General features: G+C 41.2%; 1 protein-coding gene across 1 annotated transcript in view; it reads left to right on the top strand.

Moving 5' to 3' along the window:
• The window catches only part of CARMIL1 (capping protein regulator and myosin 1 linker 1), a 337,821-nt gene that overhangs the window by 142,126 nt on the left and 177,805 nt on the right, over positions 1 to 17,890 (top strand). The window contains exons 6-8 of the mRNA XM_019668166.1: positions 10,956 to 11,053; positions 11,390 to 11,460; positions 11,771 to 11,844. Coding sequence (XP_019523711.1) covers positions 10,956 to 11,053; positions 11,390 to 11,460; positions 11,771 to 11,844 — 243 coding nt within the window. The remainder of the gene's footprint in view (positions 1 to 10,955; positions 11,054 to 11,389; positions 11,461 to 11,770; positions 11,845 to 17,890) is intronic.

Genomic DNA, 17,890 nt, shown 5'->3' with positions numbered 1-17,890 from the left:
AGTCGGGGTAGCCATAAAAAATTTAATCACTGTTGAAATTGCTTTGTTAACATTTTCATCTTTGCTGTGCGATACTATCATTGGAGGTCTCACCTCCAAGACAGTGGTAATGAAGGGAAACCCAGGAAATATTTATAGTCTGAGTGCTGTTTAATCTGTTTCCACAGTGGTGTCTCTCATGGCAGTTCTCTTCAGGACGCTATTTTGTCTTGTGGCCTTCAGCTTCTGTAATATCAAGAACCTTGGCTGCTCTCCAAAACTAAGCTAGGTTTTATAATACTAAGTTAAGTCACTAGTATAAGTTGGAATTACTTTAGAAAACGTTCTCTCAAAAACTTCCTCGTGGCACATAGATGAGTAGATTGTTTCCTGCCCTCTAAGAGTTTATAGTCTAAAGATAGTGTAAGAAAGTTCCACAAGTAATATAATGATGAGAGTGAAACATCTGCAAATGTCAGAGGAGGGAAAGTCACATTTAACTCCAGATGTCAAGAAAATAATGTTTGGGGAGATGGTCCAAGATGGCGGATTAGGTAAACGCTATGCCTACTGCATCACAGGATCACACCAAAATTCCAAATAAATTTTAGAACCATCAACTTCAAGAATCATTTGAAGACTAGCTGAACAGCAGAACCCCTATAACTTAGGATATAAAGAAGAGGCCACATTGAGACCAGTAGTAGAGGTGGAGATGTGTAACGGTCTGACCCCAAACTCACAGATAGTGGTGAACACCAGGAGGGATGCCTTGGTGGTGGAGATCTCCCCAGAAAAGGGAAGGGTCCCATCCCCACACCAGGCTCTCCAGCTTAAGGGTCCTATACCAGCAGTTCCCACATCTGGCAGTGAAAATCAGTGAGGATTCTACTCTGCCTGTCCTGGTGAGATGAAAGGTGGCTGGAAACCCAGACACGCTCTTAGTCTTTTTTTTTTTTTTTTTAGCTGAGTCATCCTACTACCTGTGGCAGCTCAGTGGCTGCTCAGCTCGGGCCGGGACTCGAACCACTGTTGCTCAGAGCTCAAGCTCTTGAGCGAGCTCTTAACCAACTGAGCCACTCGGCCGGCCCCCAGACACCCTCTTAAAGGGCCCACACACAGACTCACTCACTTGCAAATACCTGGTCTCTGGTGGAGGAGCAACAACTCGAGAGAGATATATAAGGAAAGACTGAGTTGTGTGGCTGTGGGACAAGGGCTGAGGGACAGCAGCCATTATCTTTGTGTGGAGCCTTCCTCACGTATACCCTACAGGAGGGTGCCATCTTTTCTATGTTGGTACCACCACCTCCCACCCACCCGCCCCTGCAAAGGGCCAAATCTGAGACAGCATTGGCTGGTAAAACCTGTGTGTGCATACCACCTTGGTGATGCCCTTGGTCCCTGCGCTGCACAGCTGACACTGCATTACCCAGGGCACTCACAGCTGCTGAGTGGCCAGCCCTGCCACACAAGTTGTAGAAACCTTGTATAGCAGCGGGCGGCCTATGGTGGCCCAGGGAACTTTTGGCGGTTGGCATTGAGTGAGCCACAACCTGTGCCACATCTTCTCCTGGGAGGTTTTTGGAGACCTGTGGGCCTAAGACAAGGGGTGACTAGCCATGGTGTTCTTAGAGCATTTCTGTGAATTGGTCATGGGCCTGGCACCGGTGCAAGAACCAAAACTGCATTAACTTTGTAAAAACCACCATCCACACTCTGTGTCTCCCTGGAACCCTGCCCTGCCCACCTACAGCTGAATGGCCCACAAGCTGTGAAAGCCTGTTGCAGGAGTGGATTGCTTGTGGCTGCCTGGAGAACTTTTGACGGTGGCCAATGAGCCACAATTTATGCTGTAGCCTCTCTTGGGCAGCTCTTAGGGATCTGCAAGCCCAAGGAAGCAGTGGCTTGCTATGGTGTTCTCAGGGCATTTTGCAAAGTGGTCACAGTCCAGGCACTGGCATGAGAACTGAATCTGCATTAACCTGGTAAAAACTACCCACCATACCTTGTGACTCCCTGGGACCCTGCCCACCCAGCTAGTGCTGCATCACTGAAGGTACTTTCAACACTGGGTAAACCAACCCAACCATGCACCTAAGGAGGCTCTTTAGAGGCTGAGCCATATTGGTAGACAGCAGGTGGCAATAGGCCAAGGGGCCCCTGGGCCTTTTGCTAAGCTGCCACAGTCCCCACACTTGGGGAGGCAGGCCTTAGTTCACAGCAGGGCCACTGCCACCTGCCTCCAGGACCAGCAGAGGCAGCAGCCAACCACATATACCTTTGTGGCTCCTACCAGGTAGCCATGGGCTGGTCACAGGCAAGGCTGAAATTGGCCTGCATGGGAGCCCCTTCCAAGAGACATCAGAAACAACACACCTAGAGGCCAGCTTCAAACCACACCAAAGCACTACCTGGTTAACCCTACAAGCGGCACACCCAAGGGGGGGGCGGGTGGGTCTCAACAGGTACAATAGCCCGCGGGGTAATCCCCCTTTGAGAGGTCAGCCCACACACAGCAGCTCATACACTGTGGGCACAGCTAATCCTCACAGTCAGTCAGCCTACGAGTCAATCCAACCCACTGATGTCCCAAAAGCAGTAAAGGCTCAACTACAACAGGAGAACACACACAACACCTTCAAAAGACAGTCCTGGAATACATGAACATGAGATCAGGAAGATTGCACCATTGGACCACACAGGACATATACTATGTAAGGCCACCCAGGAAACACTGAGAGACATAGGACAGCTACCCAATACATAGAAACAAACACAGAGAGGCAGCCAGAATGAGGAAACAAAGAAATATGTCCCAAATAAAAGAACAGGAGAAACCTCCACAAATAGAACTAAATAAAATGGAGGCAACCAACCTCCCAGAGACAGAGATTAAAACACCGGTTATAAGAATCCTTAAGGAACTTATTGAAAATTTCAACAAAGAGATAAGTAAGCATAAAGAAGGAAACAGAAACCATGAAGAACAGGTCAGAAATAAAGAATACAATGACTGGGGCCGGCCGAGTGGCGCTATGGTTGAGAACTGGCTTGGGATGCCGGAGGGCCCTGGTTCGGATCCCACATATGAGGGCCAGTGACACTGCCCTCCACAGCTGGGATGCTGGACGGCGGCTCAACCTGGAGCTGGGCTGCTGTGCGTCGCCGGCGATGGTGTGGGCTGCAGCCCCTGTGGCAGTGGGTTGCCGCGGGCTGCCATGTGTGGCCGGCGGCCAGCGTCAGCGGCCGTCCAGGGGCCGGCGACTGATCTGTCGTGCCTGGGAGGAGCGCAATGATGGTGCCAACTTGGGCCAGTGAAGCAACGTCCTCCACAACTAGACTGAAGAACAAAAAAAACGACGGCAGCTTGTCTGTTCCCATCCCCCCAATTCCCCAATAAAGAAAAATCTTAAAAAAAAAAAAAGAATACAATGACTGAAATAAAGAATGTACTGGAGGCAATCAAGAGCAGATTAGATGAAGCAGAGGATCAAAGCAGCAATATAGAAGACAGGGTAGCAGAAAACACCCACTCAGAACAACAAAAAGAAAAAAGGAGGAAAAAAATGAGGATAGTTTAAGGGACCTGTGGGACATCAAATTTAACAAACATTCACATCATGTAAGTGCCAGAAGAAGAAGAGACGGAGCAAGGGATCAAGAACCTATTTCAAGAAGTAAACACTGAAAACTAACCTAATCTGGTGAAGAAAATAGACATACAAGCCCAGAAGTGCAGAGAATCCCAAACAAGCAACCCAAATAGGCCCACACCAAGATATAGCATATTAAAATGGCAAAGGTTAAAGACAAAGAGAATCCTAAAAGCAGCAAGAAAAATACAGCTAATCATTTAAAAGAGAGCTCTCATAAGACTTTAAGCTGATTTCTCAACAGAAACTTTGCAAGCCACAAGGAAGTGGCAGGAAATATTCAAAGTGATGAAAAACAAATGCTTACAACCCAAACTACTCCACCCAGCAAGACTAGCATTTAAAATGGAAGGAGAGATAAAGCACTTCCTAGACAAGAAAAAGCTAAAGGAATTCATTATCACCAAACCACTATTACAAGAAATGTTCAAAGGACTTCTGTAAGCAGAAGAAAGAGAAAACAAACAAACAAATGAGAAAAGAACAAAAATAAGAATAACAAAATGGCAATAACTATGTACCTATCATAATCACTTTAAATGTAAATGAATTAAATGCTCCAATCAAAAGACATAGGGTAGCTGATTGGATAAAAAAACAAGACCCATGCATATGCTACCTGCAAGAGACCCACCTCAGATCAAACTATACACAGAGACTGAAAGTAAACAAATGGAAAAAGTTATTTCATGCAAATGGAAATGAGGTAAAACCTGGGGTAGTAATACTTATATTGGACATAATAGATTTTAAAACGAAAACTATAATAAAAGACAAAGAAGGACATTACATAATAAAGGGATCAATCCAACAATAGGACATTCCCCTAGTACACATATATGTACCCAACATAGGAGAACTTAAATATATAAAACAAATATTGACTGACATAAAGGCAGAGTTCAGCAGTAGCATAATCACAATAGGGGACTTTAACACCCCACTGACAGTAAATGGGCAGATCTTCCAGACAGAAAATCAAGATGGAATCAGCGGCCTTAAATGACACATTAGACCAGATGGATTTAGTCTATACTTTTAGAGCATTTCACCCCAAAGCAGCAGAATATACATTCTTTTCAAGTGCACATGGAACATTTTTCAAGATAGACCACATGTTAGACCACAGAACAAATCTCAGTAAATTTAAGAGTGAAATCATATCCAGCATTGTTCTCTGACCACAGTGCTATGAAACTAGAAATCAATTATAAGAAAAAAAATTAAAAACACACAAACACATGGAAACCAAACAACATGGTACTGAATAGCGAGTGGGTCAACAATGAGATCAAGGAAAAATCAAAAGATACCTTGAGACAAACAAAAATGAAAACACAACCACCCAAAATCTTTGTGATGCAGCGAAAGCAGGCCTAAGAGGGGAATTCATAGCAATGCAGGCTTATTTAAAGAAAGAAGAGAAATCTGAAATCAACAGTCTGTCTTTACACCGAAGGGAAGTGGAAAAAAGAACAGCAAATAAAGCCTTAAGTGAGTACAAGGAAGGAAATAATAAAGATCAGAGCAGAAATAAATGAAATAGAGACCAAAAAAAAAGGCAATGCAAAAGACCAATGTAGCCAAGAGCTGGGCTTTTGAAAAGATAAACAAAATTGACAAACTTTTAACCAGACTCATTGATAAAAATAGAGAGAGGACCAAAATAAAATCAGAAAGGAAAGATAAGTTACAGTGGACACAAAGGAAGTACAAAAAATTTTAAGAAAATACTATGAGCAACCAAATGCCAACGAATTGGACAATTTCAAAGAAGTGGATAAATTCCTAAAAGCATACAATATTCCAAGGCTGAATCAAGAAGAAATAGGAAATCTGAACAGACAAATTACTGTCAATGAAATCAAATCACTAATCAACAAGCTCCCAACAAACAAACCTCCTGTACCAGATGGCTTCACAGATGAATTTTATCAAACATTCAAAAAAGAATTAACACGTATTCTCCTCATACTATTCAAAAACAAAAAAACAAAAAAGAAAAAGAAAAGAAACAAGAGGAGTGAAGTCTCTCAAGCTCATTTTATGAGCCCAGCATTACTCTGATTCCAAACTAGACAGTGACATTACAAAAAAAGAAAACTATAGACTGATATTCCCTAATGAACATAGATGCTAAAATCCCCAATGGAATATTAGCAAACTTAATTCAGGAGTACCTTAAAAAGATCATATACCACTATCAAGTGGGATTCGTTCCTGATATGCAAGATTGGATCGATATCTCCAAATCAATTAATGTGATACACCACATAAATAAAATGAAAAATAAAAACCATATGGTCGTATGAATAGATGTAGAAAAAGCATTTGACAAAATTTAGCATCCACTTATGATAAAAACTCTCAGCAAAGTGGGAATAGAGGGAACATACCTCAACATAATAAAGGCCATATACGACAAACCCACAGCTAACATCATACTCAATGAGGAAAAGCTAAAACATTCTCCTTAAAATCAAGAAAAAGATAAAGATGCCCATTTTCACCACTTTTATTCAACATGCAATAGTACTGGAAGCAATCCGATATGAAAAAGAAAAGGCATCCAAATGGGAAAGGAAGAAGTAAAACTGTTATTTGCAGGTGACATGATACTATATAGAAAGAACCCCAAAAGATTCCACCTAAAAACTGTTAGACCTGATAAATGAATTCAGCAAAGTAACCAGATACAAAACTGGTATTCAGAAATCGGTTGTGGGCCGGCCAAGTGTCGTGTTGGTTAAGAGCTGGCTTGGGACGCCAGCTCTGAGCAGTAGGGCCCCATTTGGGATCCCACATGAGGGCCAGTGACACTGCCCTCTACAGCTAAGATGGTGAACAACAGCTCGACCTGGAGCTGGGCTGCTGTGAGGCAACGGCATAGGCTGCAGCCCCTGCTGCAGTGGGTTGCCATAAGCTACCGTGTGTGGCTGGCAACCAGCGTGAACGGCTGGCAGCCGTTGTGAGCTGCCGTCCAGAAGCCGGCGACTGATCTGCCTCACCCTGGAAGAGTGCAATGATAATACCAGCATGGGCCAGTGAAGTGGTATCCTCCACAACTAGACTGAAGAACAAAAGGACAGCAACTTGTCTGTTCCCCTTTCCCGATTCCCCAACGCTGTTCCCTCCCCTGATTCCCCAATAAAATCTTTAAAAAAATAATAAATAATAATTTGTAATTTTTTTTAAAAAAATTGGGTAATCGGGGGAGGGGGACAGTGTTGGGGTATTGGGGAGGGGGACCAGCCAAGTTGTTGTTCTTCAGTCTTAGTTGTGGAGGGTGCCAGTCTCCATCTGGCTGCCCGTCGGCAGCTCGTGGCCTCTAAGCTCTAGGTGCTGTGTTCAGTCTTAGTTGCGGGTGGGTGTAGGCACCATCCCATGTGGGAGTCAAACCAGCAGACTTTTTGTTAGGAGCGCACACTCTATTCCCTGAGCCATCCAGGTGGCAGCTCAGCTCAAGGTGCCGAGTTCAGTCTTAGTTACCGGTGGGTGTAACCCGCCATCGAACAGACATTCTTGTTAGGGGCACGTGCTCTCACCAGCTGAGCCATCCTGTTGGCAGCTCAGCGGCAGCTCAGCTCAGGCGCAGTGTCACTGGCCCATGTGGGAATTGAACCGGCAGACCTGTTGCTCAGAGCTTGCGTTCTTAAGCTAACGCTTAACCAACTGAGCCACTCGGCGGGCCCTACAGTTTTTTAATGTCCACAATTTAAGCATGAGGTTTGCATAGAGAGCTGGTGTGCTTGTCATCTAGTTCACTGTTTCTTGCCAAATAGAACTATTTTCTGAGTCTTGTGTAAATTTAATGCACATAATGTACATATAGTTGATTCAACTATGTAGTACTGCCTGCAGTTGAGTGGCAGGCCTGACGTATCTATTTCTTAGGACTTTGGTTTACCATTTATGGCAATTGCTCTGACAGCAAATCTTGTGTCTGTCACAGTCTGTGTCTGCATGTGTGAGCTGGTGTCCTGCGATGCACAAACAGATGGGCTTATTGCTGTTAATTAGCTATAGGCAGAAAACAATGTGTGTGAGGTAGATTTTTCTCTCACTCTGTTTCTGTGCATGATGTTAAAACACATAAACAGTTGTCACCTTCTGGAATTTTAGTTCTTACAACTTGATCTCTTATGTTAAATGAATAAAGTTGTTTCATGAGACTCCTATAGTTCCTGAAATCTAAATTTTTTTAGTTCCTTAAAAAAGGAAGGCGAGAATTATTATAGACGTAGAGCACCTTGTAAAAGCTTGGACTGATCTGAAGAGTGATTCTGAAGGTTAAGAAGCCACCAGGTGCGGTGTCCTCACAGCAGGGCCTGTTCACACAGATGTTTGCACTAGCTGCTGCTTCTTTCACTCTATAGTTGATTCTCTTTTACCCCTGAGTGTGAATATCCAGTTGTTTTTGGAGTAAAATTGAGGCTCTGGCTCCTGAATCTGCCCTGAAGATTTGTTTGTTTCTCTCTATAATTCTGGACTGCCATGTTCCTATTGTTAATCCGCTAGCTTTCTGCCAAACATTTTTCTCCTATTTTCTTCCTGCTTTTGACTAGCTACACTTCATTGTATGTCATGGAAATAGCATGCCCTGCAGTCTACATAGGTAAAGCAAGAATTTTAGAAGAGAAAAGTGATCTTAGATGAAGTCCTAAGCCCAGCCTGTGTGTCCAAGGTGTCCTTCACTCAGTTGTGTATATGCCTGGGTCTGCTTCGGACAGGTCTGCCTTTTCTTTGTATAACATCTGACTTCACTGTCTTGATGTCGCCAGAAAATAATGTCACTAAAACACCAGGATGACAGTACTGAACCAAGATAAGCCATTTCAAATGGCCAGATTCTGTATTATGACGTTCATGGTGAATATCCTCTTATAACCACAGTTACCCGCCACATTAAGGACTTTTAGAATAACGGGACGTAATAGTTGGCGTTTCAGGTAAAACAGAAAGATCATGTTGCACTTGGAGAGCTTGTGCATTTATATAAGGATTTGAAGGAATTCATGACATTCAACATCCATTGGTTATACTTCATTAGGCTTCAATGATAAAGATTTCAAAGAAACAGGAGGAATATTTCCATGCCAGCACAATGTTTATATTTACCTGCTTTGGGATATATTCGAGGTTTTCTGCAGGAGTGGAGCAAACCAACAGGCACCTTGTCAGGCTCTAAGCACGTTTTATCTGGAATCTATCCAATCAGAAAACAGAAATAACTGGGGACATTTTTTTTTTGCTCTACAGGGTGACTAACATTCACGATGACTGAGAGCATCTTACATAGTTGAAGTGCTTTTAAATCATTACATAAAGAGTAGTGATTTAGTATGTTCAGTATGATTTAGTACGTGTATTTCACCACCTTGCACCTAGGTCCTGTCCTGGTCCTGGGTGATTCTGATCTGCTAGGATCCTTCCTCACAGCCTAGGACCTCTTCATCGCCACATTATCCTCGTGGCCACACCCTAGACCTTGTCATCTCCTGGAACAGCTCCTCTCATGGTGAAATCACAACTTAGTCAACCCCTCTCTGACGGTAGCCTCTGATCCTCTCACTTCTTCTCCCTTGGATGTACCAGCACTTGGACTTTTGGGGGGCCACCCAGCCATGGATCCCTTGGCCTTTCCCCCTCTTTCCATCCCTTCCTGCCTTCCCTTTCAGACCGCTTAGCCCACGGTGTCCATTGGCTTGGTCCTGTCATATGCTCAACTCCCTATGTCCTCCATTATTTTTCTGGCTTGCCTGCCTGGAAAACCTGTGACCGTGGAGCAAGCCAGCTGCCCCTTCTCCACGTGTATGGGGCTGCTGAGAGCTGTAGGAGAACATCCCACAGCTTTCCAGTGTGTTGCCATCAAAACTCATGACCTTCCCTCTCGCTGGTTTCTTACAGTCCCAGGAATTTCTCTGTAATTTCCCAAGTTATTTCTCTCTATATTGCCAAAGTTTGATCCACCTGGCTTCCCAGATACTGGTTTACAGTGCTTATCTAATCTCATACTCCCTGTTTAGGCTCTCCGTGGCTTCTCAGTGCCTTGAGAATAAAACCGAAACCCCTTAGTTTGACCTCCAAGGCTCGCCATGCTCTGGTTCCTGCTTAGCTCCAGACTCCTCTGTTACCCCTCCTTATCATATGTTATTTGCTCACTGTTTTGAACTATATTCAGTTTCTGATAAGCACCGGCTTTCTCTTCATGAACTTACTGTCCATTTTCCTGAAACACTTCCTCTCCATGCTTCACCTGATTAACCCTTTCTCCTTCAGTCATATACTGAGGAACACTTCCAAGCTCTCCGTGCTCCACTGCCCTCCTCCCACCAGAGAATGAGTTAAGTGCCCCTTCTTCACCCCCCAACTTTCCCCCTGAATTTCCCCTATATTACCACTTCTTGTATTGCCTGTTTATTTGTCTGGCTCGCTTTGTGCGGGCAGGGACAGTATCTGTTGTGTTCATGGCTGTGTGCTTACCTAGTACCTGGGAAGTGGTCTTGGCAGACTGTAGACATTTAATACAATTTGGGAGCGAATTACTGGATTCACAGATTATTCACTAAATGAGTCCTGTGTGATAACTATGATGGCATCAGCTAATATCTGTGGAGGCTTGACCATGCACCAGGGGTTGTTCTGATAAATTAACAGGTATTAATTTCTTTCTTTCTGGTCAGTACCCCATGGGGCAATTTCTCGTATTTTGCTAGGTCTATGAATAATGGTGGTTGGATGCGCTTTTAACTGCTCCTTTGCTCTTTTTCTTTGTGTGTGGGCAGGACCTTTGTCAGGTTGTGAGGATGAAAATGGGGGCTCTGGGGAGTTAGACAAGTTCTCTACTCCTAAGGAGTAATGGTCCATGGGGAGAGAGAGTAAAAAGGACAGCTCTTCCAACATAAAATGCTCAGTTTCTTGAGGGACACTTCTGTGAGGTACCATGGAAGGGTTAGAGGAGATTTGTATTTTAATTCTTCGAAAGTTAATAATTTTTATGTAGTATACACATACTGTAGTAACTTAATTCATTAAGTAGAACACACTATTTTCTAACTCTAATTCTAATAAACTCTAATGTTATAAAACAACTAAATAACATTGCTAGATGCCTTTAGCTTACAAAGGGAAGTTAAATGAGAGTTTATTAAGTTTCTATAGATTTCCAGCTTCCTAGCAGCCAAAAAATAGAATTATATTTACCAAAATTGAAGCGATACCCATCTTTGTTTGAAAAACGCGTATCACAAAATAGATTTCTATGTGCAGTACGAAACACTTGATTTTTGAAGTTCATTGGTCTTACTGTTGATCTTACAGGAGAATCATGAAAAAAGTGTCCATGGAGCCATCTGAGCGGCTGGCCAGTCTTCAGGCTCTGTGGGACAGCCAGACTGTGGCTGAGCAGGGCCCCTGTGGTGAGCATGCATTTTAAAACCCAAAATAAATGGCTGCATGAATATCCCCCAGCCAGGAAGTGAAGTCTATTCCCAGTATACTACTGTAAAGGTGCAATTAGTTTTAAGGTATAATTAGCACCGCACAGACTAGATTGGTGGACAGAAGTCCTGTATTTAAGCTGTATTGCATTCTGCTCTGTACCTACTATAGAACAGGGAGGAGAATCTTGGTTGTTTTCCCAAACAGAAAAAAATGATCAGCCCTTGTCGAACGTTGGCCATGTTTAAACTTAAAAATTTTAGTTTAAAAATTGTTTAGTTGAAAACTTGTCACATTTCTATTGTATGTTTCAGGTGGATTTTCTCAGATGTATGCCTGTGTTTGTGACTGGCTAGGGTTTCCATACAGGGAAGAAGTACAATGGGTAAGTGTATCAGTGTACACATGCGTGTGCATTCTCTCTCTCTCTCTCTCTCTCTCTCTCTCTCACACACACACACACACACACTCACACTCACACACAGACAAGCACGTATACTTGGAGAATATCCCAATATTTGTAAATATTGGATTATTTCTCTTTTTCCCACCATTCATTTTTTTTCCTTACAATCTTCCTTGCTCAGATTACGTTAAATATCTTCCCATTGCATTGTATGATTCTCTTTGCATCTCTCTTGCTTCCCTGCTCATTTGCCTGGACTGTTTACATGACTGAGTTATATTTCAAATAGGATGTGGATACAATTTATCTGACACAAGACACTCGGGAATTGAATTTACAGGACTTCAGTCATCTTGACCACAGGTAAGCTGCTTCTTTCTTTCCTTTCTTCTATTTCCAGTTTTGCTTTTAGAGCCACACTTCTCTGCTGACACTGAGTGATGGTCTTTATCTCTAGAGCAGCGGTTCTCAACCTGTGGGTCACGACCTCTTTGGGGGTCGAACGACCCTTTCACAGGGGTCGCCTAAGACCATCAGAAAACAAAAAGATATTTATATTACGATTCATAACAGTAGCAAAATTACAGTTATAGGGTAGCAACGAAAATAATTTTATGGTTGCAGGTCACCACAACATGAGGAACTGTATTAAGGGGTCACGGCATTAGGAAGGTTGAGAACCACTGCTCTAGAGAATCCTTTTATAAGGGGAATCAGGAGAATCTAAGAATCTCTGGATTTTGCCTTTCAATTAATAGTCTCAAATGTATTCATCACTATGAATGCTTTAATGTGTATCTCAAATTGAGAGTTTATGGTTAGAAAATGTGCTGACTTTTACTGTGAAAACAATGTAATTCTCAGGTTCTTATACCAACTCACAAAGTGTATTTAGTCTAGCCTATATGTAAAATATAGTTCTTTTAACTAGTTGCCATGTAGAACATTTTTTTCTAGGAGGAACTTTTTTGCTGAAATCCTAAGAAAGGACTTAGTTCACAATTTTTTTATGAATTGGGGATTGCTAAGGTATACATGCAGATATTGGTAGGAATCACTTAGCCAATAGCTGCCTTATGATAGCGATAAAACTTTGACACGTGTGACAAGTTATTTGACTTTTAGGTTTTAAGATATTGACTTTAGTATATTTAGGGCCATGGCTATGTGATCAGGCCCCAGACAGAAAGCTTTGTTCAGTCCCCCCATTTCTTTGCAAGGATAGACCTATCAGAATTATTTTACACCTCCTACCCTGAATGTCTTTTCTGGTAATTTTTCCTGGCCTACGCCAATCTCCTCAACCCCAGATATGCTGCAGGGTGAGCAGAAGTCAGCCCTCCCACAATGTACCCCAGCTCAGTAAGTCTTTTCTCTCTGTTTGGAATCGAGAAAGAGAATCTGGGATTCCAGCAGTATGTACCTTTTATGCCATTTGGGCAATTGGGATTACAGAGAGCATTGTTGGCGCTTCTTGCCACCAACATCTTGCTCCCCCAGATAAGATGTCAAATGATTATTTCATCCACCTGGATGGAAATCTAGAATGGTAGTGGGGTTCCTGAAGCTTTCTAGCTGAATTGAGCCAAGAAAACGTATCCTAGAAGGATCTAGCTCCTCTCTGCATGGACTGGGTCCATGAACGAGGGTGGAGCAGGCTCAGCCCTGTCTGTGGTTGTGGCTCAAGTGCCTAAAAACATGGTTCTCAAGCTTGGATTTGCTTTTTTTTTTGGTGGAGCAGGCAGTTTTCTCCTGCTCATATATGGTCTTCCTCTCCCTACATATGAGGTAATTCATAATCAGATTAAAGGAAGATGTTTCCTGTGCGGTGCATAAAAAAGGGAACTGAGAAACAAAGGGAAAATACTTTAGTTTGAATTTTCCAGTAAAAAACAGATAATTGCATGTAGGCTAAGAAAGGAATAGGTGGGACCTAGAGCATCTAATCTCAATGTTTTTGGTCCCAGGATCCCTTCACATTCTTAAAAATGATTGGCTTTTGTTTCTGTGGGTCATAGCTTTTGGCATTTGTCAAATTAGAAGTTAAAACTAAAATAAAAAATATTTGTTTATTAATTCCTTTAAAAATACATAAACCTATTACATGCTAACATAGATACCATTTTTATGAAAAATAACTTTTTTCCAAAACAAAAATATGTGAGCAAGAAGAGTGGCATTGGATTTCCTTTTTGCAGATCTCTTTAATTGGCTTAATAGAAGACAGCTGGATTCTCAAGTCGGCTTCTGTCTTTAATCTGTTATGATATGTTGCTTTGGCTGAATTATGTAAAGAAAATCCAGCCTTATGCAGATACGTAGTTGGAAAAGGGCATATGTTTAATATACTTTTCACAGAATTATGGTTATTCTTTTTCGATTCTTCACTGCAATTCAACAAGTGATGGTTTCTTTAAGATCATTGGCAACATCTGAAATGATATCAACCAACATAATTTTGTGTTTTGTTACATTAAAATTCATTTGGTCTGTCTTGTACTTTGAGTGGGTCTTACTTGTATATGATTATGTAGCATTCCACATTGGTCATTTAGAAAATACTGACTCACTGAGTTATGCATAGCTTCCAAATATTTTGCTGTTGCACAATAGGGAAAAATGACATTTGTTAACTGTCACCACTGAATATTATTAATCTGGCAGAGAAAGACAAATACCATATGATTTCACATATACATGAAATCTAAAAACAAAATAAACAAAACAAAAGCAGACTCATTGATAGAAAGAAGAAACTGATGGTTGCGGGGGTGGGTGAAAAGGTGAAGGGATTAAGAAATACAAATTGTTAGTTACAAAACAGTCACGGGGATGTAATGTACAGCATAGGGGATATAGTCAATAATATTGTAATTATATATGGTGTCAGGGAGATATTAGACTTATGGGGGATCACTTCATGAGTTATATGAATGTCTAACCACTATGTTGTACACCTGAAACTAATATAATATTGAATGTCAACTGTAATTGAAAAATAAAAAAATTAAAATTAAAAAAGTCTTTAATTATGGCAAAAGTCTCAAGCTCATAGTGGTGGATAAAAGTTTCCCAAAATTCAAATTTTTGGTTTAAAGATGCAATTTTAGTTTGGACTAAAAAAATGCTGCCAGGTAATTTCCTTAAAGTAACTGGCTGACTTCTTACATTTTAGAGAAAATGAGTGCCAAATCTTAAGTCTGAATAACTGTACTTTGTAATATTTTTCATGGTGTTTCATGGTAAAAAAAGAGAAGATAATTCTACTTCTAACTCCAACTATTACACAAATACTTTACATTGAAACAGTAATCACTTTGGCATATAGAGGAAATATTATGAATTTATGTCCCATTTTGTTAAACAGAATATTAACAGCCTTGTGCTCCAGGGCTGAGATTTAATAAAATGAGTACTTTTTACTTTTTCATAAAGGACATTCTTAAATAAAATTGGCATTTGTTTAATGAACATGCGGGTGTGTGGCCACGAGGGATATGGTGACTACTAGCTGAGCTTGGTACTACTACCTGAGTTGGTGCTAAGTCCCCAGCGGTTTTCCCCACCATGACTTTTTCACCATCCATGCAAATGTCAACATGGTGAAAAGGACGAATTTGTTTTAGTATCATTATAAAAATAGTTTTGAACTTGTGAACCCCCTGAATGAATCTCAGGGGCTTGCAGGGGTCCATGGACCATACTTGGAGAACATCTGACCAATATGAGTGAAGACACTGTAGGGCAGCTTGAGGTGTTTCTCGGGCTTTCTTTATTGCACATTTAATGATTTTTACACCATTAATACATTATGCATAGCATCAGCACTGAACTTTCCTCTAATTCGCTGGGCTCAATTTGGTGATGCTTCTATTGGCAGAGGAAAACTATATCTAGAGAAGTTACTAAGTACAGTTTTTTTTTTGGTTTTTTTAAAGATTTTTATTGGGGAATTGGAACAGTGCTGGGGAATTAGGGGAAGGGGAACAGACAAGTTGCTGTCGTCTTGTTCTTCAGTCTAGTTGTGGAGGACGTTGCTTCAGTGGTCCAAGTTGGCACCATCATTGCGCTCTTCCTGGGCGAGGCAGATCAGTCGCCGGCTTCTGGATGGCCGCTCACGGCGGCTGCTGGCCGCTCACACTGGCTGCTGGCTACACATGGTAGCTCATGGCAACCCACTGCAGCAGGGGTTGCAGCCTACACTGTTGCCAGCAACTCACGGCAGCCCAGCTCCAGGTTGAGCTGTTGTTCAGCATCTTAGCTGTAGAGGGGAGTGTCACTGACCCTCATATGTGGGATCTGAACCGGGGCCCTCTGGCGTCCCAAGCCAGCTCTTACTCAATGCACCACTCGGCCGGCCCTAAGTACAGTTTTTTGAAATAGGTAGAATACTATCAAAGTCAAGAAACTTTGTCAAAACTTTTAGAATTTTCCTACAAGTAGATTTTCCCTAATTCCTTTGCTGGAGAATTTTCAGCTCATCAGTAAACACAGCATTCATGGAGTGGACCGTATTCATCTCCTTTTCTTGCTTCTGAAGGGCTGGAAAGATTTTTTTTTCATTACTGATACTCTAGATCAGGAGTTGGAAAACATTTTTCTGTAAAGGGCCAGATAATAAATCTGTTAGGCTTTATGAGGCAGATGGTTGCTATCACAATTATGTACCCAGCACTGTTGTAGCTTGAAAGCAGCTCTAGATGATATAGGAATGAATGAGTGGAACTGTGTTCCAGTAAAATTTTATTTACAAAAATAAGCATTGTGGGCTTGGTTTGCTGACCCTGCCCTAGATCACTGGCCTCTTATGGGGGATCTATAACTGGCGGAAAATGCAAGATAAGATACAAAGAATATTAAAACTTTTAATTGTATTTATTGTTAACACATTAAAAAATTTATTTCTTTGTTCTAATATACAAAGTGTGATAAAAAAAAAACACGGTGAATGTTTAAATAAAAAAAGATTATTACAGTAAAAAACACATTGCCATTAAACCCCCTTAAAATTTTCCCCACTGCTTCAAACACAATTATCCCATCATTCTTGCCACTTTCTGAAGCAGCTCTGGATGTCCTCTTTCGTGAGTGTCTTTAAGTCGCACTCTTATGACTGCCTTGATGTTCTGAATCGATTCAAAACATTTTTCTTTCATGGTCATTTTGACTTTGGGGAAGAGCGAAAAGTGGCACTGTTCCAGATCCGGTAAATAAGGTGGATGAGGACACATCATAATGTTTTTATTTGACAAAAATTGTGGTACCAGAAGCGATGTGTGACACAGAGCGTTGTCATGATGGAGGATGAAGTAAAGATATTCACGAAAGAGGACTTCCAGAAATGCTTCAGAAAGTGTCAAGAACAATGGGATAAGTATGTTCAAAGCAAGGGAGCGTATTTTGAAAGGAACTTAATGGCAATGTGTCTCTTGCTGTAATAAAGTTTTTAAATTTAAACATTCACTGTACCTTTTTATCACACCTTGTATATATTATTATTGTAGTACTTAATATATAACTAAATATTAAAAAAACTAGGGGGTTTTCAAGACTTTTTTTTACTGCAGTAGGCAAGATTAATAAAATTGGGTATCACATCATCTCTCCTGCCAATGCCTAAATACTTTGACCTTTTTCAGAGCTCCATCTTAATCACTGTGATCTTCAGCGTTTATCTACTCTTTTTATTTAATAATTTTTTATTTTTCAACTACAGTTGACATTAAATATTATGTTAGTTTCAGGTGTACAACATAGCGATTAGACATTTAAATAAGTTATGAAGTGATTACCCTGATAAATCTAGTACCTATCTGACACCATACATAATTACTACAATATTATTGACTATGGTCCTTATGCTGGGCTTTACATCTCCATGACTATTTTGTAACTACCAATTTGTACTTCTTAATCCCTTCCCTTTTTTCACCCATTCCCCCAACTCCTCTCCCATCTGGCAACAGTCAAGATGTTCTCTATATCTATTAGTCTGGTTTTTTTTTTTTCATTTATTTGTTCTTTACATTCCACATATAAGTGAAATTACATAGCATTTGTCTTTCTCTGACCTAATCCACTCAGCACAATATCCACCAGGTCCATCCATGCCACTGCAGATGGCAAGAATGCATTCCTAGCCATGGCTGAGCAATATTCCATTGTATAAATGTCCCACCTCTTCTTTATCCATTCATCCTTCGATGGATACACAGGTTTCCTCCATATCTTGGCTATTGTAAATAATGTTGTAGTGAACATATGGATGCACATGTCTCTTTGAAATAGTGTTTCGGGTTTCTTCAGATAAATATCCATAAGTGGGATTACTAGGTCATTCTTTGTCTTTTGTTATAGCCTTTGTTTTATTTTAATTTTATTTATTTATTTATTTATTTTTAGCTGAGCC

Source organism: Hipposideros armiger, unplaced genomic scaffold (assembly GCF_001890085.2).
Source record: "Hipposideros armiger isolate ML-2016 unplaced genomic scaffold, ASM189008v1 scaffold_519, whole genome shotgun sequence".
Taxonomy (NCBI): Eukaryota; Metazoa; Chordata; class Mammalia; order Chiroptera; family Hipposideridae; genus Hipposideros; species Hipposideros armiger.
This window is presented reverse-complemented; position numbering and strand designations above follow the sequence as displayed.